This window comes from Pleurodeles waltl, chromosome 5, assembly GCF_031143425.1.
Source record: "Pleurodeles waltl isolate 20211129_DDA chromosome 5, aPleWal1.hap1.20221129, whole genome shotgun sequence".
Lineage (NCBI taxonomy): Eukaryota > Metazoa > Chordata > Amphibia > Caudata > Salamandridae > Pleurodeles > Pleurodeles waltl.
The window spans coordinates 995340345-995368127 of NC_090444.1; the positions used below are offsets into that span (position 1 = coordinate 995340345).

General features: G+C 44.6%; 1 protein-coding gene across 2 annotated transcripts in view; it reads left to right on the top strand.

The window, feature by feature from the left end:
* ADGB (androglobin) overlaps positions 1-23771 on the top strand; it is an 871677-nt gene extending 847906 nt beyond the window's left edge. Inside the window, exons 34-35 of one of the 2 annotated variants that reach the window (XM_069235154.1) lie at positions 519-702; positions 23312-23771. In XM_069235154.1, the coding sequence (XP_069091255.1) occupies positions 519-702; positions 23312-23530 (403 nt within the window). In that variant the 3' untranslated portion in view covers positions 23531-23771. The remainder of the gene's footprint in view (positions 1-518; positions 703-23311) is intronic. The other variant, XM_069235155.1, reaches the window with a different exon arrangement.
* The last annotated feature ends 4012 nt before the right edge of the window (positions 23772-27783 follow it).

The window sequence follows — 27783 nt, forward strand, 5'->3', positions numbered from 1 at the left end:
CCAGAATGCCCCTGGATTTTTTGTGAAACCTTCAAAAGTCATGCATTCTCCAAGCTCAGAAGTAACCCTTTAGGAGCAGAATTCAAATGTTTTATCTTTGTACATTCTACATTGGTATGGTATGAATCTCTGAAATTCCAAACTATTGCAAATAATTCAAGTATATCTCAGCTTCTCTGATGGATTTAAAAAAAAAATCTTCAGTATGTTCATATTGGCACGTGACCTTGTGAGGATTTCTAGTATGTGAAACATTAGGCATATGAAACATGGTGGACTTCATGAAGAAAGGCGCATGAAGCAAGAAGCTGGGATCTTTTAGAAACAAGACATTGGGTGTTATGTTAGGAATCCTGTTTTTGCATGTGGTGCCCTCGTATATGATTTGTGTTCTTTGAATAATTTCCTCCTCTTCTGGTTTGTTAGTACTTCGAATATACATCTTAGTGATCAACAAATAGGGTACAATCACACAAAGCACAGGGATACAAAATAAAATATACTATATCATTCTGTAGGAAGACAATGCCAGAACCTGTGCTTAAAGATGAGACTATCTTACTACAGCAAGAGATGCAGAAAGCAGAGGAGATCCGTCAGTACAAAGAGCTTCGCGAGCAAGTGCTACGTCAAAGAGAAGAGGAACAGAAGTCACGGACACTGCTAAAGCAAAGGTTGCTGCAAATGTACGATGATCTGCAGGTACTTTAATTCCATCAACAATACCAATACTCTCATTTGTGTTACTGGCCATGTTAAGCATTCATTCTTTAGCCAGTATTTTTGTTAATACCTTTCAGATGTGTTTAAGGTCAACAAACCTGGACAATTAGGACCCTGAAGAATATGTTTTTTAATAATACTTCTAGCTGCACTGGCTCAGAATTGTTCACATACTGGCTCAGGGATAGCTCCATCTTGAACAATTTGACTGTGTGATTTGTTTTCATGTTGCATATTCTAAATTGTTGGTACTTGTTGGAAGCTGTCTCTGTATATACTATCTCAAAGTGAGAAATAGTGTGCACAGAGTCCAGGGGTTACCCTTAGAGGTTGATAGTGGCAATAATAGATAATACTAATGCTCTATTTGTGGTAGTGTGGTGGAGCAGTTAGGCTTATCAAAGGGAAGTGTTAAGCATTTGTTGTACACACACAGGCAATAAATGGGAACACACACTCAAAGACTTAACTCCAGGACAATAGGTTTTTATATCGAAAAATATTCTTTTCTTAGTTTATTTTAGAACCACAAGATTCAGAATTCAAGTGAGTACATAAATTGTAAGGTACTTGGCATAGGTAAATATAGAACTTTGAATGAAAACAGTAATGTACACAGTTTGGCATAAAATGGCAATAAACTATTTTAAAAATGGACACTGCAAAATTCAACAGTTCCTGGTGGAGGTAAGTAAAGGTTAGTTTATCAGGTAAGTAAAGCACTTACAAGTTCATTCTCCAGGGCATAGGCAGCCCACCGTTGGGGGTTCAAGCTAACCCCAAACACCCAGCACCAGCAACACAGGGCCGGTCAGGTGCAGAGGTCAAAGAGGGGCCCAAATAACATAGGCACCTATGGAGACTAGGGGTGCTCCGGTTCCAGTCTGCTAGCAGGTAAGTACCTGCGTCCTCGGGGGCAGGCCAGGGGGGTTTTGTAGAGCACTGGGGGGGTCCCAAACATGCACACAAAAAACACCCTCAGCAGCGCAGGGGCATCCGGGTGCAGTATGCAAACAAGAGGTCAGGTTTTGTATTGGAATCAATGGAGGGACCCGGGGGTCACTCTAACGATGCAAGCAGGGCACACGGGGGGCTTCTCGGGCCAGCCACTGACTGGGCAAGGATGAGAGCCGCCTTCTGGTCACTCCTGTACTGGTAGTTGGTTCCTCTCAGGCCTGGGGGCTGCGGGTGCAGTGCTTCTTCTAGGCATCGGGTTCTTTGTTACCGGGCAGTTGCGGTCAGGGGGATCCTCTGGATTCTCTCTGCAGGCAACGTCATGGGGGTGCAGGGAGGTCGTCTTAGGGTCCTCTCTGCGGTGTTGGTTTGTCTGGACACGGGCCGGGGCGTCGGGTGCAGAGTGTTGGGGACTCACGCTTCAGGTGTGAAGTGAGAGTCCCTTTAAAGATGTTTTCATCTTTGTTGCTTTGGACAGAGCCGCTCTCCACCGGAGTTTCTTGGTGTTTTGGGTTTACAGGGCAGTCCTCTGAGTCAGCAGAGGTTGCTGGGCCTGCTGGATGCGTCGCTGTTGCAGGTTCTTTGAATCTGGAGAAAGGCCTGTAGGTCTGGGGCCAAAGCAGTTGTTGTCTCCTTATTCTCTGCAGGGTTTTCCGGTCAGCAGTCCTTCTTCTTGTTAGGTCGTCAGGAATCTGATTTCCTGGGTTCAGGGTCACCCCTAAATACTAGATTTAGGGGGGTGTTTAGGGCTGGAGGGCAGTAGCCAATGGCTACTGTCCCTGAGGGTGGCTACACTATCCTTGTGCCTCTTCCGTTTGGGGATGGGGGCACATCCCTAAACTTGTTGGGCTAAATCCTCCATGCCAAGATGGAGGATTTTCTAAGGAAGGGGGTCACCTCAGCTCTGGACACCGTAGGTACTGTCCTGGCTGGAGGGTGACTCCTCCTTGTTTTTCTCATTAACTCCTCTGGACTTGTCGCCAAAAGTGGGGGCTGTGTCCGGGGGCGGGCATCTCCACTAGCTGGAGTGCCCTGGGGCGTTGTAACACCAGGCTTGAGCCTTTGAGGATCACCGCCAGGTGTTACAGTTCCTGCAGGGGGAGGTGTGAAGCACCTCCACCCAGGACAGGCTTTGTTCCTGGTTACAGAGTGCACAAAGGCACTCACCCCATGTGGCCAGAAACAAGTCTGGAAGTGGCAGGCTGGCAGAGACCAGTCAGCCTAGCGCTAGCAGTTGGGCTGGCATGCAGGTGGCATCTCTAAGATGCCCTCTGTGTGCATTTCTCAATAAATCCCACACTGGCATCAGTGTGGATTTATTGTGCTCAGAAGTTTGATACCAAACTTCCCAGTATTCAGTGTAGCCATAATGGAGCTGTGGAGTTTGTGTTTGACAAACTCCCAGACCATATACTCTTTATGGCTACCCTGCACTTACAATGACTAAGAATTGGCTTTGACACTGTTTGGGCATAGTGTTCATACAGCTATGTCCTTGCCTGTGGTATAGTGCACCCTGCCTTAGGGCTGTAAGGCCTGCTAGAGGGGTGACTTACCTATGCCACAGGCAGTGGGTTGTGGGCATGGCACTCTGAGGAGAGTGCCATGTCGACTTAGTCTCCCCACCAGCGTGAGGCAGTGTGCATGTGCTGAGTGAGGAGTCCCCAGGGTCGCATAATACATGCTGCAGCCCTATGAGACCTTCCCTGGCCACAGGGCCCTTGGTACCAGGGTGTAGTGAAATATGTGTTTTTGGCCACTGACTTTGTGTTGCACCACTTTGCCCCAGGGTTAGCTGTCTAGTGTTCACCAGTTGCAGACTACATTTTGTATTCAGTTTAGCTGCCTATTGACTTTATCGTAGCGTTAGACACTGCCATGTTAAATGTGTTTGTACTTTTCCACATTGTAAACTGTGCTTGTTTTCGTGCTCGTTCTCACCGAAGAGCTAGAACATATTAATGTGGAGTTAGTCAGTCAGCATGATAAGGACAGCAGGGAACGGTTTAGGCTTGGGAGAGACACCTTGGGAAACTGGCCAGTTCCAACCTGTTTCTTTCAACTCTGACCTAAATTAGCCGGCATGTTTGTATTGCTAAGTGAGGGTTTTTTCCGGAAAGTTCCTTCTGTTTTTACATCATATAAAAGACCCAGTGCGGCAGTGAGAGCGAGAGTGGCCTCAGTCAGGATTCTTGATGTCGGATGCCTGATATCTGTCCTGTGAGGGTGGTAATCTATTTCTCGCAGGCGAATGGGGTAATTGCCTTGCTGGCATGAGAAAGATGAAGAGCTTGGCAGGCCCTAAGGTGATTAATTTTTACTTCATTATTTGCTTTGCATAATATCACATAACTACATATATTTGCTGTGTACATTGCAGTTGAGAATCCTTTTTGTATATTTTCCTTTCATTGCTGTGACTATTTTTAAATGTGTGCTTTTACCATGCTAACCTCCTTTTTAGGAACCTGGGGGTGAAATAATAATAAATGTCTTCTTTGAACTGAGAAGTGCGTTCCAGAGATTTTTGTCAGCTCGGTCATTAGTGAAAGCAAAACACAGGGGTACCTTTTACAAGGGACTTATTTGTGTGCCAGGGCTGTGCCAATTGTGGAGATAAAGGTACGGTTTTAGGGAAAGAACACTGGTGCTGGGGCCTGGTTAGCAGGGTCACTGCACATTTTCAATCAAAGCTGGCATCAACAAAAGGCAATAAGTTAGGGGATAACCATGACAACAGTGGCATTTTCCTACAGTACTGAACTATTCTTGATGCCCAGTACATATAGTGGTACCATCACACTCCCAGGAAAAAAAACATTAAGGGGGTTATTACAACTTTGGAGGAGGTGTTAATCCGTCCCAAAAGTGACTGTAAAGTGACGGATATACCACCAGCCGTATTACGAGTTCCATAGGATATAATGGACTCGTAATACGGCTGGTGGTATATCCGTCACTTTACCGTCACTTTTGGGACGGATTAACACCTCCTCCAAAGTTGTAATAACCCCCTAAATGAGCAGATACTACATATATGTGGAATATAGAGGCCACCTTCATTGATTTATATACTTAGATTTGGTTTGACAACGCAGCTGTCTGCATTACATATTGTGACAAGTGTCTTAAAATATACTTAGAGTGGGCTTTGAGTTCGCCCAGAGGTGTATGTCTCTCAGCTCATGCTATTGGCTGTTAGTCTATCATTCCACCTTCTAGGACGTTCTCCCATTGGAATGCGTGATAGACATCTAGAAAGAATACTCAAGCCTCACACTGTTTGTCACATTACATTCATTATCTCCCATAAACAGTCTAGACAGAAATCATTTGCACCTAAATTTACCTTGAAGTATTAATATGACTCCTAATTGTTTTCGTTTTTAGGCATGACGTTTTATCTTATATAGGTATATGTACACACACATTATCTATCTATCTATCTATCTATCTATCTATCTATCTATCTATCTATCTATCTATCTATCTCTATCTATCTTTCTATCTATCTATCTATCCAAAGGTTAAAGCTTAGTTTTATTTAGGAAAACATATTTTCTCTTTACAAATCAAGTTTAAACTATACAAACTTTAAAAATTCCAAAGTTATAGTTCTAACTTTCATTTAAAACTTATCCACCACCTTCAAATTATTATAAGTAGCAGACCTCCTTACATGCTCTTTTCAGCTTGCAAATCAGACAACACTAACTTGCCACTCTACTATTGTGTTCTCACAAATAATAATACTCCACTGTACAACACTACACTGTATGAGACTCTCTGCCACTCTACTGCACGATACTGCACTTGGCAACACTGAACTATACAACACTCTGTTGTATCGTAGCATATCATCCAGTATAGTAAAGTGTAATCAAGTGTAATGGTATGGTGCCTCCTATAGTGGAGTTAAGTATTGTAGAGTAGGGTGTCATAGACTGTTATAGAGTGGAATAGAGTGTTTGAGAGTAGAGTAGGGTAAAGTACAGTGTCATAGAGTGGAGTATTGTAGAGTACAGTGGAGGAGAGTGTTGTAGAGTGGAGTGACATGTCATATAGTGAGGTGGCATATCATAGGGAGAAGTTGAGTGTCATGTCATTGAGTGTCATACAGTGTAGTACAGTGGTGTAGACTGGAAGGCCATAGAGTGGAGTAGAGTGTTGTAGAGTTGCATAGTGTTGTAGATTGGAGTTGCATGCAGTGGAGTGGAGTAGAGTGTGAAATGGCGCGTAGAGTAGAGTATAGTACAGTGGTGTACAGTGGGATAAAGTGCAGTAGAGTGGAGTACATTGGAGTGGAGTAGTGTAGAGTGGAGTAAAATGTCATAGAGGGGAGTGGCGTGTCATAGACTACAGTGGCGTGGAGTGCAGTAGAGTTGAGTGGCACAGCATACAGTCAACTAAAGTGTCATACATTAGAGTATCGTGTTGTACCATAGAGTGTAGTGGAGTCTCGTACAGTATTTCAAAGTGATCTAGAGTAGAGTGCATACAGTCTAGTTGATTTTGTAGAGTAGAGTACAGTACAGTGTTGCAGAGTGTGGTATAGTGGATTGTCATAAAGTGTTGCAGAGTACAATGGCATTGAGTGGTGTAGAGTGGAGTGGCATTCGGTGGAGTACTGTGTTAGTAGAGTGGAGTTCAGTGGGGTGCAGTGGCATACAAAGAGTTGCGTACAGTGTTGTATAGTGGACTAGAGTAGCATAGAGTGGAGTGGCATGTATTCAGTAGTGTACAGTGTTGTACAGTGAAGCGAAGGGGTATAGACAGGAGTAAAGTGTTGGAGAGGGGCATACAGTGTTTTAGAGTGTTGTAGAGTGGAGGTGCAGAGACTACAGTAGTGTGTGAAACAGTGGAACTGCATAGAGTGGGTTGTTGTATAGTAGGGCAGAGTGACGTAAAGCCTCGTAGAGTGGCATGGAGTGGTGTAACATAGTGTGAAGTAAAGTACAATAGAGTTTATTGGTGTGATATACAGTAGAGTGGCATAAAGTGGAGTATACTGGCGTAGTGTAGGTAGTAAACTGTTATAATTTGGAGTGGGGTCTCCTACAGTAGAATAAGGTGCTGTGTCGTACAGAAAAGTGTTGTATAGTGGAAAAGAGTGTTGTACATTGGAGTGAACGGGCATGAAGTGGAGTATAGTGTTGGAGAGTGGAGTGTACAGGGATGGAGTGGAGTTGAATGTTACAGAGTGATATGAAGTGTGGTAGACTTTTTAAAGTGGATTTATAGAGAGAGGAGGAGAGTGTCATACAATGAAGCGGTGTGCAGTGGATTGGTGTACACTGTAGAAGCATAGAGTGGATTACTGTAAAGTGGAGTAGCATAGAGTGGAATACTGTACAGTGGAGTGTAGAAGAGTGGAGTGGCAAAGAGAGCAGTAGCGTAGAGTGGAGGGGTGTACAGTGGAGTGGCGGAGAGTGGTGTAGGGCAAAGTGGATTAGCGTAGAGTGGGAAGGCGTACATTGAAGTGGCGTAGCTCAGAGGAAACTATTATGTGTTCATAATCATTATATAATTATTTTATGAATGTTTATTATATTTGGGAACTATTTTAGAGTGATCAGATTTTAATTTATATTTTATTGTAAAGTAATATACTTCTATATTTGTATCAATGTTGTTTTGAATTATTCTGTTACAAATGTAATTTTAATTTAAACTTAATTTGTATAAATATTGAAAAATGAATAAAAATTATATTGGAATTAAAAGTAAGGAATGCTTTAAAAATACTAACACATTTTTGCTATTGTTAATGGTCTTTCAAAACTACAAATCATATATTTAATTTTTTATACAGTGTTCATTTTTAAAATACATTCATTTTTAAGTGGAAAAACTTGGAAAATATAACATTATATTTTATAATTAAATGCATTAAACACATTTTTTATCAAATATTCATCAGCGGAGTCCATATAAACCCCTCGCCAACGTCACTTTGTTCTTTCCTGCGCTTGCAATGCAGATCTGGTAAAGGTTAGTTGGGTCGTTTGCGACCTGCTTCGATGTTTTGTTGTATGGAACAGTGTGGTTTGTCCATGTCTTCGGGGTTCAAACCGAAGGTTACAGACCTCGCTTCCTCAACTGAGGTCGTTTGCAGTGAAGTCGACAACTTTTGTGACTTCAACCACCTGTGTCAAGACTTACCTCTTGACGTCGATGGAGAATGGCATCCATGAGAACGACTCCTTGATCGGGCCCGTGAACAGATGCCAGTCAAGAAGAACTTGGTCGATGGGAAGATTGGGATGGCTCCGACATTTGCGATGCCAGAAGCTTCATACGACGCTCTCAAAGGTTACAGGGACGTTATAGTTAGGTTCTGCATTTCCTCGCACAAAACCATGGAAATTCAGCAGTTATAATTATTGGCTAACTGGCTTGCTCTCTCCTATGGTGGCTACAGCAGGATATCAGTCCGGCTGAAGTACTTCTGTCAGGAATTAGTCCTGACCGGCACCGTTGGCAGATCTAGGTCCAGGACCTAGCACCACCATTGCGTACAATGCGCCCTTCTCTGTAGTCACCATCTGGCTAATGTAGGAGCTAGATAGCCCATAGGGCAGGGTGTCATGTAACTAAAAGGTAGGACATGTTCTTTAAAGTTTTACATTTCCTGGTAGTGGAAAACTCCCAGAGTCATTTTTCACTACTGTGAACCTCATAGGCTAACACTGGCAATTCCTTATTACACTTTTTAGTTGTAATTCCTGATTGAGAAGGAGTAGCTATGTCATGTTTCATATCATTGGAATGGTAATGTTAAATCCTCTTTAATGGTGAAGTACCATTACTATTTTATAAATGCCAATGTTGTATGTACACACATTTGAATAAACTGTATTAACACTAAGTAATAAATAATTGGTCATCACACCCATTGATTTAGGTGCTCACGCACATATATGAATTTTTAAAGTAAGGTCAGTACTGGAATTTCTTTTTTTTCTGTTGACATTTCTTAGTGGCCCAGCTTGGCTGACCTTGCAAGGGGACATCCCTCTTGTGGAAGAGACTTTTAGAAAGTTGGTATTTCTCTGCTCTTACAGCTTTGTATGCCTGTAACCTGCCACAAACACAGGAAGGGTAGGTGTGTCTAAGTGTTCATCTGCATTCTGATGGCTCTTCCTGGGCAGGGGACTGACACACTCCTGAATAGGCATTACCTGTCCCCATACAAAGTGCTGATTACCCCCTATGGATGAACTGCAGCCAGGGCTGAGGAAAAAAGGATAATTGTGCACTTCAAAGACCCTCTGTGAAGTCACCCCCCACTTAAAAGGTACATTTGGGTACAAGTACTGGTTCTCTGGTTCCACCAAATCAGACACTCTGTTACTCTGCTGGACTGCTGACCTAAAAGGACTGCTTTTCTGCCGTGCTGACATGCTGCTGTGTGACCCCGGTTAGGAAGAGCTGGACTCTACTTTGCACCCCTAAGTGATCTCCAAAGGCTTATCGACTTGCCTCCTGTTGCTAGAGACTCAGAGATATCAAAGTCCCTACCCCTGCTCCTGTTCCTGGTTCCCTGGAAGTGGACACAGATACTTGCACCAGTGAAATAGATGTATCTCCTTCCTGCTAGAAGCAACAACCAACTCATCGACCCTGTTGCAGGAGTGAAATCAGTGCATTGCACTTGGGACCCAAGCAGCATTTCTGGGACCTTCGCATCAAGCAACGAATCCCCTGCCTGCTGGAAGCAGCACCCGGCGCACCAGCATTGATGCAGCACTGAACTCACACATCGTTGCCATCCCTTTGACAGTGTGGAGAAATCCAGCTCATCCGCTTTGGAATCAACGCATCACGGCTTTGACGCTCATCTTTTGTGCCCAAGTAAAATCACCTTGACTGTGGCCCCAGCATCGACGCATCACTCGCCTGTGCTCCGCATCTTGCTGTTACGTCCAGGATCAAGATACTCTGTTCCCCGGGCCTGCGTGGCTCCGGTAGCTAGCCTGCGCTCCATTGCAGTCGGCTTTGCCCATGTCAAGCGTGACCTCAAGTAACCTCTGAAGCAATATTTGCTTTTAAGTGCTAGAACTCGTTTAGTTATTTGTTCTTGTCTTAAATTAATTATAAAATCATAATCTAGTTTCCTAACCTGGTGTGGAGTCTTTGTGGTGTTTTCATTTTGTTACTGTGTGTGTGTCTGTGTGTTGCACAAATACTTTACACATTGCCTCTTTAGATCAGCCTGAGTGCTCTGTGCCAATCTACCAGAGGGTGAGCACAGGTTATCTTTTAGTGTGTATCTGACTTACCCTGACAAGGGTGCTGGTCCCTACTTAGATACCCCCGGCAACTAGAGACCCCATTTTTAACACTTACCATCTCGCTTTTCTATGAACCTGGGCCCCATTGACCAATAACTCTTCCTGGAATCAAAGAAACCTTGGTTGTACACAGAAGATTCTCTGTTCTCCTTCCTCCATTGTGCGTGTTCCCCACCCAGCACTCAGGAATGTCAGCAATCCACATCTCCTGTCTGGGGGTAGCAGTCTTCACCGCCACTAGCTTTTCTGGGCCCAGGGTTTCCAAACTGGAAGCCTCAGGCCGCCATCTTATGTGGCATGCACAGGCACATTTCAGCACGCACATGAAAGTATCACACATTTCTGGCGCTACCTGCAGTCACCATGTAGGCAAAGGATGAGTTAAGTACACAGGAATTGAACTTTACATGAGTGGACCACTAAGCACCACTCCAGTGACATAGGTAAAAAGGTCTGTTCACACTACTGACTCTTGCTAAACCAGAACAGAATGCTGCCAGCAGAGTGTTTATGTCACTTTACTCCTGGAAAAAGCAGTATCCCTCTACCAGTATGTAGTAGGGCTTGGTGCACCCCTCCCAATCTATTTAGACTGCATTACCATGATATCGGCCTCGGTCATGGCACAAAAGCATGATCTGTGTTCGCCCATTATAAAAAATCAGTATCAGGTGTCTAGATATTCATGCAGCTGGAGCACTCAAGACAGAGTTGCACGTCCATCACCATGCAGCAAATTCTTCCTTCCCAACAGTATGGGAAACCCAAAATTAGGAGCTGTACATATAAGCACTATTACTAAACTCAGTATCTTGGGTTCATTAAAAAAATGCGTAGGTTTCCCACATGCCAATTTTTTGTTCAGTGGATGTTACCATATGAATTGCTGCATGGGTGGTACAAAATGAATATAAAATATAAACTGCAGCTCGGTTATTGCCTCTGGATAGCACCTGTTTTTGGACAGCCACCTAACACTATATATTTCTGTGGCCACAGGGTCTGACTGATTTTGTTTTTGTATATTTGAATGACCAGTTTCCTTTGAAAAACCTTGGGTGAGCTACAGGGACAACCCCTTGTTGAATTTGGAATTGTCTACTTTTCAGAAATGTACAGCTTTTTGGATTTACCAGTTGGTTTCACTGCTGTTTCCACCACAAACTGCAAATAGGTAGAGAAATAGTAAAAATCTATTACTGCTTACAAAACTACAAAAACTGTGGTAAAATAATTTACTTTTTTTACAGCCATGCTTGTTTCTGAAAGTTAAGAAGATGGTGATCCTATCACAGCAAACATTTTATTGATACCATTTGTAAATAAACAAAATGTATTTTGTTGTACAGCAAATCTGCTTTTCCCCAGGCATCAGACTGGATCCGGAGAATTTTTCTTCGAGCATTACCCTTGCTCGCCGTTAGGAGGCGTCGGTTGACTCCGCGGGCATCGTTAGCATCGTGGTCACTGTGATAACGTCACGGTCGTATATCGGCACCACCCCGGCGCGCTGACGTCAGTTATTTTCTGTGCCAAACTTCGCGCAGATCTGGATAAGAGTTACCCCAGTCATTTTTTGACTAACTGCAACATTTTGTCAAATTCGTTTTTGAGGAGTTTTGATGCGTCGAGTGATGTCACGTAAGACCAGATTTAAGCCCTGCGACCCCTGTCACCGCATGATGTCAGTGACGGATCCGCACCTCGTGTGCCTTTGGTGTTTGGAGCGCAACCACGACCCGAAGTCATGCTCCGAGTCGTTCCCGGTCCTGGTTGAGAGGAAGGTCAGGAGACTGGTCACGGAGTCGCCACCATTATTCTTCGTCCAAGTCATCTGGACAGTCGAGTAAGAACAAGAAGTCGAAGAAGGCGAAACGTTCTTCCACCTCGCCCCATGGCTCGCATGACGCAACACGGGAAGAGCGTTGACTTTCTAGGCCTCCGTATTTGGAGCCTCAGTCTGGGTCCGCTCTGCGCCTCCCCGAATTTCCAGGTGACGGAGTTACCCCTTCCTAACTAAAGGAGTTCTATAAGGTCATCCGCCTCATATTTGGGCAGGCCGACCCATCGTCTGCGCCGTTGGGCCCAGGGGAGTCAGTGAGGGCCCCCTCGGGTTCAAAGTCGGCGACTTCGGTCCCGACTCCGGAGGGCACCTCAGGTTCTGCTTCCAGATCCGTCCCGATGCCGGTCGTGCCAACGCGACCTTCCCCAGCGTCGGGTCACACGTCGACGCTCCCGGCACCGATTGGGTCCAATCGTCATCGACCTATACTCATTCCCGACGACCCGGAGCCGGAACGACATCGCTCGATGCCGATTACATTTTCCATGGGATCTGCTGTGCCCAGGGTTGATCCTGAACCCTATTACTATGGGTACGGATACGGGGATAGTGTAGAGGGGTCGCTGGACCATTTAGAAGACCAGCTTGAGCCTGAACTGGATTGGGTACAGGGATTGGGTGATGCCAGTGGGTTGGACACCTCCCCTGACACTGGCATGTTCTCTCCCCGTACCATGGCTATGGAGGAGGGATCTTCTTATTCTATGGTGGTGAGAAGGGCGGCTGAGGTTTTGGACCTCGAGCTTCCTTTTGTGGAGGTCATGCCTAACCTCCTGACTGAAGTGCTTCAGCCTGGGGCCTCCAACTCGGAACCCCTTCTTCCCTTCAATGAAGCACTTATGGACGTCCTACTGGGGACCTGGTCGAAACCCAGCACAGGGACTCCTGTGAATAGGATAATTGTCCGCAACCATCGGCCTGCACCAAATGACCCAAATTTCCTTACCCAACACCCTACGCCTGAGAGCCTTGTGATCCAGGCTTCTTCATCCACTGGCGCGTTCCCTACCGCTCCCTCGCACAGGGAATCAAAAAGACTGGACAACTTAGGGAAGAAGATCTTTTCTTCTGCCAGCCTACCACTGCAGTCTGTGAACACTGCATGCCTTTTGGGCCGCTATTCCCATACTCTCTGGGATACAGTCATGCAAGTGCTGCCACAAGTTCCAGAAGAGGCCTGGAATGTTCTCTCCCAAGCCATGACAGATGGTAGAGACGCAGCCAAGTTCATGATCCGTTGTGGACTGGATACGACCGACTCACTAAGCAGATCGGTTGCATCAATGGTGGCACTGAGATGCAACGCCTGGTTGAGGACGTCTGGCATTTCGGGGGATGTCCAGCAATCTTTGATGGACATGCCCTTTGATGGCACTTGTCTCTTTCGGAGACAAAGCAGACTCAGCGCTCCAGTGCTTTAAGGATTCCCAGGCTATATCTCGGTCCCTTGGCCTCGCAGCCGCTCCTCGCCCCCCTCAGTCTGCCTCTCGGTCCTTTTGTGGCTACGGAAAGGGCACCTAACCGCGTCATTTTCCACTGGGCCACCGACCTGCGCATGCTGCACAGCCCCTGCGCCGATGTGGACGCGGGATCCACTTTGCTCGTGGATCGGGGAGTCAGCGGGCCGCCCAGTCCACCCCCACCTCCTCCTCTGCCTCAAAACCTTCCTGGTCCATTGGGACATCCAGGACCAGTTGGTGGCAGAATTCACCATCATCTGCCCCACTGGGAATCCATTACCATGGACAGGAGGGTTTTACAGATCATCCGAAGGGGCTGCTCCCTCCCCTTCGAGACTTCTCCTCAAGCCACCATCATTCGATCACCTGTCGGAGGATCATTTGGCACTTCACCACGAGGAAGTCAAGGCTCTCCTGGCCAAGGGAGCCATAGAGAGGGTCCCTGCTCCAGAAGTAGGTCTTTGTTGCTATTCCCATTACTTTCTGGTGCTCAAAAAGGACAAGGGCCTTCGCCTTATGCTAGACCTCCGGTCACTTAACCTCTTCCTCAAGAAGGAGAAGTTCAAGATGTTAACCTTAGCTCAGGTCCTTTCTGCCCTGTACCCTGGAGACTGGATGGTTGCGTTGGACTTGCAGGATGCCTATTTCCGTATTCCTATCCTACTGGTCCACAGACGTTGATTTTTGGTAGGTCACTAGCACTTTCAGTTCACTGTGCCCCCTTTTGGCCTTACCAGTTCCCCTCGGGTGTTTACGAAAGTGATGGTAGTGGTTGCAGCTCTTCTGCGAAGGTTAGGGGTCCCAGTCTTCCCCTACCTCGACTGCTGGCTGTTGAAGGCGGACTCACCCCAGAAAGTCGTCTCCCACCTTCAGACTAGGGCGAACCTTCTGCATTCGCTGGGGTTCACTATCAACGTGCCAAAGTCCCACCTGACTCCCTCTCAGACGCTCCCTTTCATCAGAGCTGTTCTGGACATAGTGCAGTTTCAGGCCTATCCTCCAGAAAAGTGACTCCAGGATATTAAGGCTAAGATAGCGATGTTTCAGCCTCTATCCTGGATTTCAGTGAGAATGGCTCTGAGGCTGCTGGGTCTCATGGCCTCCTGCATCTTGCTGGTCCAACATGCCAGATGGCATATGCGGGCTCTGCAGTGGGATCTGAAGTTCTAGTGGGCGTAGCATCATGGGAATCTCTCCAACATGGTTCAGATCTCGGAGGGAACTGCGAAAGACCTGCAGTGGTGGTTGTTGAATCTAGATTGGGTCAATGGCAGATCCCTCTCCCTTTCCAAACCAGATCTCACAGTAGTGACAGATGCATCACTCCTGGGATGGGGCGGCCACATGGGAGAAGCAGAGATCAGAGGCCTATGGTCTCGGGCAGAGTCTGAGCTCCACGTCAACCTTTTGGAGCTCCGGGCGATCCGACTTGCATTGAAAGCATTCCTTCCCTCTCTCAAAGGGAAAGTGGTGTAGGTGTTCACCAACAACACCACCGCCATGTGGTATTGCGAAAAGCAGGGCGGAGTGGGGTCGTGGACCCTTTGTCAAGAGGCTCTTTGCTTCTGGACATGACTGGTGGTTCAACATCTGGCGGGCTCTCTGAAAGCCAGAGCAGACGAACTCAGCCATCGATGCATAGTCGATCACGAATGGCGTCTCCATCCGGAGGTGGCGAAAGGTCTCTTTCAGCAGTTGGGAGAGCCTTGGTTAGATCTGTTCGTCTCCGCAGAGAAAGCGCAATGTCAGCTGTATTGCGCATTGTAGTTTCCAAGGCGGCACTCGCTCAGCGCCGCTTTTCGTCACAAGTGAAACTGAGGCCTCCTGTACGCCTTCCCGCCAATACCACTTCTGCCCAGAGTTCTGAAGATGATCAGGCAAAAAAGGGTCCAAGTAATCTTGGTGGCTCCAGACTGGGCACGAAGAGTCTGGTATCCCAAGCTCTTGAGCATGGCCATCGATCCTCCTATCAGACTGCCCCTTCGAGAGGATCTTCAGTCACAGCAGCAGGGGATGGTTATCCACCCGAACCTGTCCAGTCCCCACCTCCTTGCGTGGAAATTAAGGAGCAACAGTTGACGGCTTTTGACCTTTCACCCGAAGTCTGTAATGTCATCTTGGCAGCCAGGCGTCCCTCCACCCAAACGGTATACGCGTGCGTTGGAAGAAATTTGTGGCATGGTGTATCAACAAATCTGTTGATCCCCTCTCTCCACCTCTCTCAGAGGTTCTCCTCTTTATTCTCTCTCTTGACCAGCAGGGCCCTACTCTGGACACCCTCAAGGGATATTTGTCTGCCATCTCTGCCTTCTTAAGGCTACCAGAACAACCTTCTCTTTTCAAATCTCCCATTGTTGGGATATGTTTCCTCCCGTCCCATTCATCATCCCCCAGTGGATTTGAACTTGATCCTCACATACCTCATGTGTGCCCTTTTGGAGCCACTCCACAACTGTCCTTTACGGCTTTTAAGACAGCTTTCTTGATTGCTATCACCTCTGCTCGCAGAGTAAGTGAGCTTCAGGCTCTTCGAAGCCACCATTCCTAGCAGTGCATCTTGACAAAGTGGTTCTTCGTACCAGGGCTTCCTTTTTTTCCAAAGTGGTAACGCCTTTTCACGTAGGCCAATCTATCACCTTGCCTACTTTCTACGCACCCCTACATCCCTCTCATGAGGAGGAGAGACTCCACCATCTGGATCCACAAAGAGCATTGGCGTTCTATCTAGATTGTACCAAAGATTTCCGGGTGGAGGATCAACTCTTTGTGGGATATGTGAGTGCGAAGATAGGAAAGGCGATGAGGAAGAGGACCACCTCACGATGGGTAGTCCTTTGCATCAAGATGTGCTACTCTTTGGCGAAAAAGCAACCCCCTGAGGGTTTGCGCACTCATTCTACCAGAACAACTGCTGCTACCACGGTGTAAGCACGCAGAGTTCCAGTCCCGGATATCTGTCAGGCCGCAACGTGGGCATCCTTACATACATTTATCAAGCACTACTGCCTGGACTGTCAGGTCCGCAGGGGCAGCTAATTTGGCCGTTCGGTCCTGCAGGATTTTTTGGTGTGATCTTAGTTTGCAGCCCACCACTGGAGATGGTATTGCTCGGGTATCTATTCAAAGGTGAGGAATCTACAACTAGAAGTCTCTATCAGATGGACAAGTTACTTTCCTTCGGTAAAGATATATCTGGTAGAGACAGATTCTAGCTGCAGATTCCTTACCGACCCGCACATCCTCCCTGCACTGCGAACTGATTTCTAGGGGCAGGTACTTCCCTCTAAGGGACCTAGTTTTGGCGCACCATTCTCAGTGTTCTTCATGGCTCTGCACTACTCCTGATCCATTCTGACGCATGGAGAAATTCAAAGGTAAGGAATATGCAACTAGAAAATGTCTCCATATCGTTACCGAAAGTAAGTAACTTGTACTTTTTTTCCACAAAAAATAAAAAATGTTTCGATATTTTAGATATTTTACTGATTTCACTTCCTGGGGATCTACAAATCCACTGTAACATTAGAGTCCCCAATATGTGGGGGAAAAAAGGACACACATTGTGCCTGTGTAACTTTTTTGGAAAATGCATTTTGAAGGCTTAAGCTTCAAGTTCTGGAAACATAAAAAAACACTAATAACTGGGCCTGGAAAAGCCTCAGCAGCTAACGAGTTAAATATAGAATATCAGTATTTTGGTTATCAGTCAAATCAAATTTTTCATAATATTGGATAAAATCCATAGACAAATACATGCATAAATAACACATATTGTACAAAGCAGTTATAGATGGTTGATACTTCCTTCAATGAAGTAAAAATAGATGGAGTAAAAATAATAAACGTATCAGATTACATGATAGATCCTAAACAGCAATTATACATTATCTCCTATGCCAAACTGACTAGAGGTATTTTGCTACTGAGAATACTACGTGGCCCTCAATACTGTATTTACTAACTCTCGAGTCTACCCTATATTGCCCAACCCTCATGCATCTACAAAGGGGAACAATCCAACGTCCCCTTTGTTTTTTTTATATGCCGGACAGGAAAATAGGACGTGTTCCTCCATTTTGTCAGAATCAGAACAAGCAAAGCACAACTCTGATGTAGGAGAAACAGCACTCCAGTTACTGATAAAGTACACTAAGGGCAAAGTCCCCAGTCTGAACTTGATGCACAATGACTGCATAAACGGAAGGTTGCACAGTCCAAACATGCTTCAGGTTTCACTTTTAAGAATATCACCATCAGGGTTCCCAAGCCTATGTATTGCTGAGGTTTTCCCACTCCCATTCCCGAAAGCTTTTCTGGACAAACACATGGAAAGTGGCGGTAATGGCTCCTTTGTTGGACCACAAATCACTCAGACCCAATTTGGTCAAAGATGTCCTGATGGAAATTTAACCAGGGTAATCTTGATCCACCAAGGCATGATCAAATATCTCTGAGACATATCCTGAAGTGTTTCAAGTCCTCCACCGACCAAATACGAAGCCAGTAGAGGATTTGTATTAACCTAATTATAACTACTGTATGCTTTCAAATTAAGGTCCAATCTCACGGGCCATATTGTTTTGCTTTATGAGAGGGATACAATTGCTCTTCTAAAATTGTTTTCAGCCACCCCCAGAGTCAACATTACTATTTCCCTAAAACACTGAACCATAAATGGCACCAGCAGCCTATTAGTCGCTGTAGATCTCTAGAGCTGGGAAAACGGGATGAAATGTAGCTTTGTTGGCCAATCTAGTTATAGCGGCCGCCCTATGTTTCAGCAATATCACACTCTACAAACCATTTAGAAAACCATGAGTTTGAGCTTGACAATCATATCCCTATGACGTAGTCAAACTCAGTAACCCTTCCAAGACTCGTGTTACCCAGCCGTAGTGTTCCCCTGAATTGTTTATGAGGCTTGATTGCCGTGAATGTTGTCTTGCTTGAGTTAATTGTTAGGCATGGACGAACAAATAAGGTCAAACCTCTCTAGCAACAATTGAATCCCCTTTGGAGTTTTAGAAACCAATACGGTGTCTTGAGCGAATAAATTTGCCGAAGTTTTGACACCACCCAACATTGAGGAATCGTTGTCACAATCTTTCATAACTCTAACACAACCTTTGGTAAACACAAAAAAACAAGGTTTGGGCTAAGACACAATCTTGCCTTAGTCCTTTTTCAATGGCTGTGGGATCTGTGAGTTCTTCTTTGGTTCCTCAGTGAACGTGTGCAAAGGTATTCTCGTGCAAGTGCACAATTATGTCTAAATTTGGTAAAGGAATACATATTTATTTAAACATTTCACAGATTCCCCCTGGGTACTGTGCCAAAGGCTGTGTCAGCGAATGCCACCTAACGGCGGCCTTGTTAATATTAACAATCTTCTGTTTCATTGTTAAAAAAATGTCAACACCTAGTCAATAGTACTGGTGTTTGATGGAAAACCAGCATGGAGCGGGGTTTATATTTTGTTTTCCTCAGCCCATTAAATCAATTTGTCCAGTACCTGCTTACAAAACATTTTTGGGATATTGTCTATTGTGCGATAATTAACTTGTTTGGACTAAGAGACTTTTTTGTAGACCGGTACTATCGCCGCACCTTTTCACAATGGAAGGATAGAGGCCCCAGCTGCCATGGCATTGGTGACTTTGTTGATGTATGGTGCCCATATGGTGTGCTCAGATTAAAAAAGGGTCACAGGGAACTTTATCTAGTCCTGGGCCTTTTCCGATTTCTGTGATTTTATAGACGCTAGTGTATCTTTTATAGACAAATACACTACTGAGTGCTTACTCTGCTCAGAAGGATCTGCATCTTTAAAGGGGGATTCTTGCTGCACTGAATAGTTCACACAATTTATACTCTCTCGAAAATGTATTTCTTTCTGTGCTTCTGTATGTGCACAGTATAACAACTGGAAATGGTCAAGCCAATCATGGGGCAATATCTTGGTCTCTGGTCTCAGGACTTGGGAGAGGTCTCTGTTACTATTTATGTGCAAGAATGCTGCCTGGTTTTAGGTCTGGGCAGCTTCTAGGAGATCCTCCCACAGGGATGATTCCCATGGCTTTACTTTGCTTATTAAAATCTTCTCTCGCAGAGCATATGGCATTTGGACCCACTTTTGATTGCTAATATCAAAAGATTTTTAGCTGATCTGCCTTCCTTATGAAACCACAGTGACTGGCTCATGCTATTCCCCTGTGGCCCTTTTGTAGTCTTCATAAAAATACGTTCTTCAGATCCTGGAACTATCGAGTATGGGTGTCTATAATTGAAGTATCTGTGGGGTCCCATTCACCAACAGAGACAAGTATCGGAACTAAGTAATTGTACAAATTAGTTTGGTCATCCATATTGACATTCTTCCTGTTGTTTGAGATTGCTTGTTCATTCTCTCCTCAAACCTGCTGGTTTAATTGTTTGTTGATTAGATTCCCTTTCGGCTGTAACATCAGGAGATGTTGGTCACTTTTTTGCCTATCCATAACATCCTTGCCAATCAATTTAAACCGGAGGTGGACATCAAGAAAGATATAGTCAACAATAATTGTGTAATTCCCTCTGTATAAAAAAAAGTTTTCATATGAGCTCTTAAACGGTACGTCCATTGCAGGCATGTACGCCAAATGTTAAAGTGATGTCATTTAGTTGTAATGCTGTCCTCGGATGAAAGGTCCTAGAGGTACTATTTAACAGGATGCCCTAAAACTCATCCTCGTCCTTGGCAAGATATCTCAAAATTGTAGAAGGCTCAAAACAAGGATTAAAATCACCACCAACTATGACCTAGGGACCATTTGAGAGAATCTCCAAGTAATCAGACAATATTTTTAAAACATCTACTGTCCTGCTGGAACTTTGATTGTAAACATTTATAGTTAGTAGTGTCTTGCCCTTTTTTTAGATAAATTCTAACCCTAAAATAGCTGGCAGACTAATGGAGAGTTGTTTAATGGAACAATACAAAGTGATATTAACTCACAGTGCTAGCCCACCTGACGGGCTCCCAGCTCTAGACGCAGCAGCAGGAATATGAAATAATCTAAAACCCACTCTATATAGGGAAAACATTTCCAAGTGTTTTAGAACATAAGAATGTCTGCAGTATCTATAAGGTTACACTAATCGGGTTCATTTAACTTCCCTTTTAGTGCTGAAATGTTCCAGTAAATGTTGGTTAATTTCTCTAGAGAGAGATTAGTCTGTTTTTGGATCCCTTGCTACGGAACATTCGTATTTGGAAGCTCAGAGGAAAGAACATGGAATATAGTTAGTACTACGTTCACTAGACTCCATGATCTAGAACATCTAGATTTTGTAAAGTGGTTCTGGCAGTGTCCTTGCGAGATGCTGCCTTTGCGGTGCCGGTGAAGATTGGCAAGCATGGGTCCACGTGTGCCTGCAGCATGTCCTGACTCTGGGGCAGCTGGGGCAGCAGCAGTTTGGTGGCTGACTTTTCATCCCAGTCACTGGCCTTCCTCAATCCTCGAGTGAGGCATCAGTGGGTGGGTGTTGGTGTCTGTCTCTGGCCGATTCCAGTAATGTGCAGGGATTAGGATGAGTTCATATATATGCAGTGCCCAGGCTATGGGTGGGCTGTGGGGATGCCCCAATGGTGTTGGCCGGGAGGCCCCTCCGAGGATTCAGGCAACTACCTCCCTCTGGGGTGAGTAAGGCTCAATCAAGTCCCACAGGCCCTGGCCTAATTCAGGGCTAAGCCCCCCACCTTTTCTGCCAGTCCATGGTCACCATCCAGATCTCTCCCGCTTCTTCTGGTGCAATGGGCCCCAGCAATTGCAATGCTGTCTGCCCTATAGAGGCCTACCTCTGGAGCGCTTCCTAAAATCGTGGGCACAGTCCAATGCCATGCTCCCTTGTCCAGCCCCTCTGGCTGTTTTCCTTGCCACCCCTGCTTTACCTTCGCTGGGGAAAGGGAGAGCCGGCTGCTCCATGCTCCCACATCAGACCGAAGGCAGGCTCCGGGGGAGAGTGGGAGTCCTTGTAATGGGAGCTCGTCGGGTCCTAGTGGGACCAGAGTCTCCTTTAATGGGCTGTGATCCGTGCCTGTCAAGCAGCTGTTAGGAGGGGGCAGTGGTCTCTGCAGACTCAGGGCCACTTCATACCCAGCCTCTACTCCCTTGTCGGCAGTGCAGGTTCAGACGGGAGGGGGCAGACGCTACCGCTTTGCAGCTCCTACCATGCACTCCATATCCATGGGAGGTCCCCACAATTGCCAGGGAGTGAGGCTGGCCAACCCAGGCCTACCGGGCCCCACTGTTGAAATGTGGGTTGCCGCTGCACCGTCCGCCATGGGCCCCAGGCGGCTTCCTCAGCAGCGCCTCTTGCGCAGATCGGGGCCATCCCTAGTGAAGAAGGCTGCCAGTATCTAAGACCAGTCCCAATGCCGAGCCCTCACAGTGGATTAGGCCGATAAGTGGGAGGATGATGCAAAGCTCTAGCAAGGCGCATCCGCCCAGGTCCCCAGTCTTTTTGATGCAATATTTTTTTTATTACAATATTTCTGTAGTTGATATTGTAACAAACAGCCCATTCCGTTCTACCCCACCCAGGTTTGTCCACACCCTGAAATTTTATCTTGCCTTCATTCATTTCGTCCCCATCCCCAATCAACCTCCAATATTATAGGCCATTACAGACTTTCGTATGATCTTGACTTCCTTGTCGGATTACCCTATCCATGATTTACCTTTCTCTTAATGACATCTTGTACTGTTTTGCCTCCTCCATGATATCGTTGCATTTCACAAGGTTTGCAGGAAATAATTAAGATTAAGTAGAATAGAATGTCTTTAATTTCACCACAGGTTATTAATTACTCTCTTTCGCCAACTCCTGCCTCTTCCCCTTGTACAAGAATACTTAGGGCCTAGTTTACTAAGATTACAAACAATTATATCATACTCCTGGGGACATGGGACAGTAGATAATTAATTCCCTCTTGAGCATGCGTGCATAAACATGTACACGTACGGAAATGTAAATGTAAATATTTCCACTTACACTTTTGAAATGCAAACGTGCTTTTGCACTTTAAAACCTTTTTTTCGATGGAGTAGATATTTTATCATTTGAGAGGTTTCTTCTACTGCAACTTCACCATTTTTGGGGTCATGGTGCTGTTGCTCATTCCGATCCTGGATACGAACTTAACCTTGCCTATGATTGCAGCAACTCTGCTTTGGTGTGCCTGCCACAGGGGTTGCGAATGCACATTCATTTGCATGTTTGTGGGTTGTGACCTCCTTTGGCGGTTACACCCACCCTGTAGTCTCTCAGTCCAAACTCTGAGAAATGTCACCAAAACGGTTTATTTCCTCATACTGGCAGAAATGCTGGTGGAAATAAATCCGGGTAAGAGTGACTCACTGTCACTTAGGTCTGCAAATATCTTCGTAAATTTGACGCTATGTTATTATTATCAGCAAAAGGGTTATTGTCGTTTATAGAATGTGAAGATTGTGGTCCCTATTGAACTATTTTATATTTTACTGATGTTCATTCCCTTAACGGTTTACCTCAAATGCAAATGTTATTTTATTGTTGAAGTCCATTACTAATTCCATGTTTTTTTCTTTCCCTGTACTCACGAGTTAAATGTTAAATACATACAATAACTGCTAGCATTTACCAATGATGAAGCCTGTTACTTCTAGGTATATAGAATATTAAAGTATTGAATATTTGTTTAAATAATTTTTCCCTAGCTATGAACATTTCTGAATCTCGACAACATTGGATTCTTACCACTGTCAGTTTGTGTCAATAGGAAATAGTTCATCAGGCCTGTTTGATAACTAGTATTATGTTAATTTATTTCTTGACCAGTCAGTTCTAAGCTCACTTGTGGGCTAAAGGAGGTGCATTTCTTTGCATATCAAACCTAAACACCATAAAATAATCATCTCCAAGTTATAAAAGTTTTATATCAGCACTTCATACGTGTATAATACAAAGGTTGTCTGCAGCTCCTCTTTGCAATTAAAATCTATATTTCCTTTCTTTAGCTATCCTTAGATGCATCACGGGACAGGATCCTCAGTGCTCGTGACGCATACAGAAATAAGCTAGTAGAGGCTGAGAATGAAAAGCAAGCAGCCTTAGCTGCCCAGGAAGCAGCCCTTCAAGCAGATCTCGAGAGCAAGAGTCCCTCAGCAGAGAAGAAAAAGGCCCAGAAAAGTGCTAAGGGTCAGAAGAGTGCAGGAAAGAAAAATAAGCTAGTATAATGGCGCCATGTATTGTATGTAAATAAAGAAATAAAGGGGCATATTTATACTCCGTTTGCGCAGTTTAGCGTAAAAAAGTATAAATACGGGCCAAAGTCTATTTTTTGCTACTGACGTAAAGTTGTAGCCAGGTTGTCATATATTGGTACATTTTCTATCATACACCTATTTTCTTAAATCAATGAAGTGTTAACATTCATTGTTGTATTTCTTTACTGCTTTATTCAAATAAATTACTTGATAATTGCGTCCCTGTTCTTTTTAGAATACTGAACAAAAAACAATGTAACACAATTTCAGAAATGTATTTCATGCTAGTGTTTAAAAGCAAGACCTCTTTATACAAACTATCACATTCCTTTCACTTGTCTTTGTTTTATCTGATATCTGGGCCTATGTAGTAGATACTGCCTTTTATTTTCGGAGTCTTTCAGAACATCCGATAATTTTTTAAGATGTTGCAATGGAGCTGTCTAAACATGTTTATCTCCTTTGCTTTTTACATCCTCTGTACGAGCAGACCGGCACTGGATCGTGTAATTATCACGTATTCGAAAATCCAATATCCTGAGGCTCAGAATTTAACAGCGGCGAGATTTATCGCCTATTCTGAGGTCACCTCTGCAAAATGGGGCACCAAAATGTGCATGCCTTCCTATTTTCCAGACATTTTTCCAGGCCGAAATTTGCCTAGGGAATATTGCAGAGGTGCTGAGTTAGACTTTAGATTCGAAATGAATGTGTTTGCAATAACAGGAGAAACTACACTTAGCGGAATTTCATCGGCCAATCATAATATGGGCCAGTGTGTAATAAGGCAATCGCTATATCTGTGTAAATACCTACCTCTACTTACTAGGGATGAGGTTCCCCCATCCTTAGGTGTCTTCCTGGTGTGGGTGGGGGTGTCCCAGTGGCCAGGTAAGGGCACCGGTGGGCTCTTTCCATGGTCTCTGACCATGGAAATAGGCCCACAGGTCTCCTAACACCAGCCCTGACCCAGGCGTTAAATAATGGTGCTAAGCATGCGTTGCGCCATTATTTAAGGCCCCCGTACTCCTTGCATGATTTTAGCATGGGGGGATAAATATGGAGCAAGGGCCATACCGTAATTTTCTAGACGGGAGCTCCTACCTTGCATCTCATTGACGCAAGGTAGGTTTTCACGTCCAGAAAATGACGTTAACTCCATAGCTTTGGCTCTAGACGTGTCGAGCGCCAAAGTATAAATATGGAGTTAAGTTTGTGCTGAATTAGTGTAAAAAAAAATGACGCTAGTTCAGCACAAACAGAGTATAAATATGGGCCCAAGTGATTATGATCCACCTTTCATTTGGTGACAAACCTCAAACCCCTAACTATACGGATCAACAAAAAATGCATATCATGTCTGCTACTTCACTACTAATAGAAGTATTCACTTCATGTGTACCTATCAGATGTTTCATGTTATTTTACATTTTATTTCGCAAAAGAAGAAATGTATCTGCTGCACTGATACCCCAAAACAGAAAAAGGTCAGTGGGAATAATGGACAATTTATTTTTTTCTCTTGGTTGGCCCAGGTTTGGTAATGCCAGACGAGGTTTTCTAGTGTCTAATGTTTCAGTAGATACTGAAAAAGACGAAGCAGATATGACCCATTAAAAAAGAAATGACCGCGGAACAGCTATAGAGAAATTAATCTCCCTACTGTACGGAAACATAGGAATACAGCGGGCCTATTTGAAAAGGCATTGGCTACTGGAAGTAGTACTCTAGTAAGACTACTTTATGTACTTACGCATGCTATTCATAAATCTCTGGCTGGAGGACACCACCTTCATGTGCCCTGTCTCTTATAAGCAGAGATCTCCTTCAGAAGTGCCTTAAATGTTGACGGGAGAGGGGAAGTGGCTGGATAATGGAGAATATGTATAGTACATGGTTGGGGTTTAGGAAAATGTAATGAGGGGCTTAGAAGGGACATGCTAGTATTAAAACACACCCATACAATTGTATGCCAGTTGGTATTCACAAAAGCTAAACCCAAATCTACTACATTAGAAGTACTGACAAAACAGGCTCAACTCTCCTTCAGCCAAGTGTTGGAGTAAGTCAAGTACAACACATGGCCAGTCACTGGTACTATAACACACTCTCATACATATCAGTGGGACTAGGGAATAACATGTATAGGGAAACATCTTAAAATAAAGGGAAAATGTTAAAAATAAATATTTAATAACATATTTTTAATACCTTAATATATTTTTAAATGTATAAACAACTTTTTACTAGGTAGAATAATATAAATCCATATTCCAACAAACCTTCAATCACCTACCACACTTGCTCCAGGAGTGGGGGTGGGAGTGAGCGGTACTATCAACAGTGTAAAGTTACTGCAACTCACACATGAAAAATCTGTTTCACCCTGTCAATGAATACCTTACAGCTTTGCCCCTCAACTTGAGAAACAATTATTTAAGGAGGAGAGTGGGAGTTTACAGCAAGAAGATGAACATCTTTGGCATGCCTAGTGAAGCAGTCATTGCTAGATACCACTTCTCGCCAGATGTGATGCTTGACATGGTTGCAGACTTTGATCTGGATCTCAATTCATCTACTTTCGGATCCCAAGCTATGCCTGAAAATAGCTCCAATACCGGCTGCTCTCCATTTACTAGCCTCTGGATCCAACCAGAGGATCAGTGAGGGCACCTTGGGAATCTATCGGACTAGTCAATCACCCTGCTTGCTACATGTACTGAGATGCATTACCAGCCAAGTGCACCAGTTTATTATCATACCACACTCACTAGCAGAAGGCTGTGGATGGCAAGTTATTTTTATGCCATTGCCCACTTATCTCAGGTGTTAGGTGCCAATGATTGCACCCATGAAGCACTTCAGCAATAACTCTACAGTGAACACCATTTCCAAACAGAGAAGATGGCACCCCATTAATGTGCATGCTGGCTGCAATGCCAGAGGCTGCTTCACTGATGTACATATTCCCTTTTCTGGAAGCACATATGACAGCAACCTCTTCCAGCAGTCACCTCTTGCAAGTCACAAGGTTGCTGGGGATTTCCGCAACTAGCCAGGAATGCTATCTCTCCTTATCTTTTCACACCCTTCCGACATCCAATGATGCAGCCTCTACAGAGGTGTGCAAGGGTAAACACTTGTACATGAGTAATCATTGAGTGTACTTTTGGCATCCACCAATCACACTTTAAATGTCTAGATCATACGGGGGTGCTCCATTATATCCCCGAAGTTATGTGTTACATTATTGTTACCTGTTGCATGTTGCACAACTTCGCCATGCAACGGGGCTTACATGTGAAAATCATGCCTGTACTGTGGCCCCATCAAGTTTCCAGGGTGCAGTACAGAACAATGGACTTCGGCACAGAGCACCCAGAGGCCCATTGAAACCAATGGGAGCCTCCTTTTAACGCCTGCGCTGAGCAGGCGTAAAAAATGCCGGTAAAAAATTCCGCAAAAAAATCTCTTTGATTACTTTGTGCCATTTTTTCGGCCCCCCTAATGCCAGAACGCACCTCTTGCATACATTATGCCTGGCACAGGCATAATGTGGCGCAAGGGTTTACAAAGTGGCGCAATGCAAGCATTGCTCCAATTTGTAAATCTGGTGTGGCGTTTTTAGCCATCTAAAACCACATTAGCGTAAAAAAAATGACGCTAATGTGTTGTTAGATGGCGCTAGGCCCTCTTAAATCTGAGCATTTGTCTGTGGGTGCATAACCAACAAGTTGCCTCATTCATTTACATGAGCTACTGCGTTGGTTACTGAATCACAATGTTTGGACAGTTTTGAGCCAGTGAGAAATGGTGGACTATTACACCATTCGCAAATGCCATACTGAAACAGTGCTCTTGCACTACAATGATGTCAAAACCAAACAAGTAAGTCTCATTTTAATATGCATTTATGTTCACATCACTTTCTCATTCATTCAGTATTTAATGATTAGTAATACAAACAACATACAATGCACATGTATTTATGTAGACATGTTTTAGGCTTTAAATGCTATTTCTTTACAATGTATTTGAAGTCCAGACCTGTTTTCTTTGTCTCCACTCGGTATGTGAGTGTGCAGATCTTGGACAGAGATACCCACCTATGGCAACGAACAGAAAATGGCATCCCTGAATAGGAAGTAGGCCATTCCTGAGCAACCGATTCACTGCAAACCAAGGTTTCTCCATCCTGCTATTCCGTTGGTTGGATGTATCCC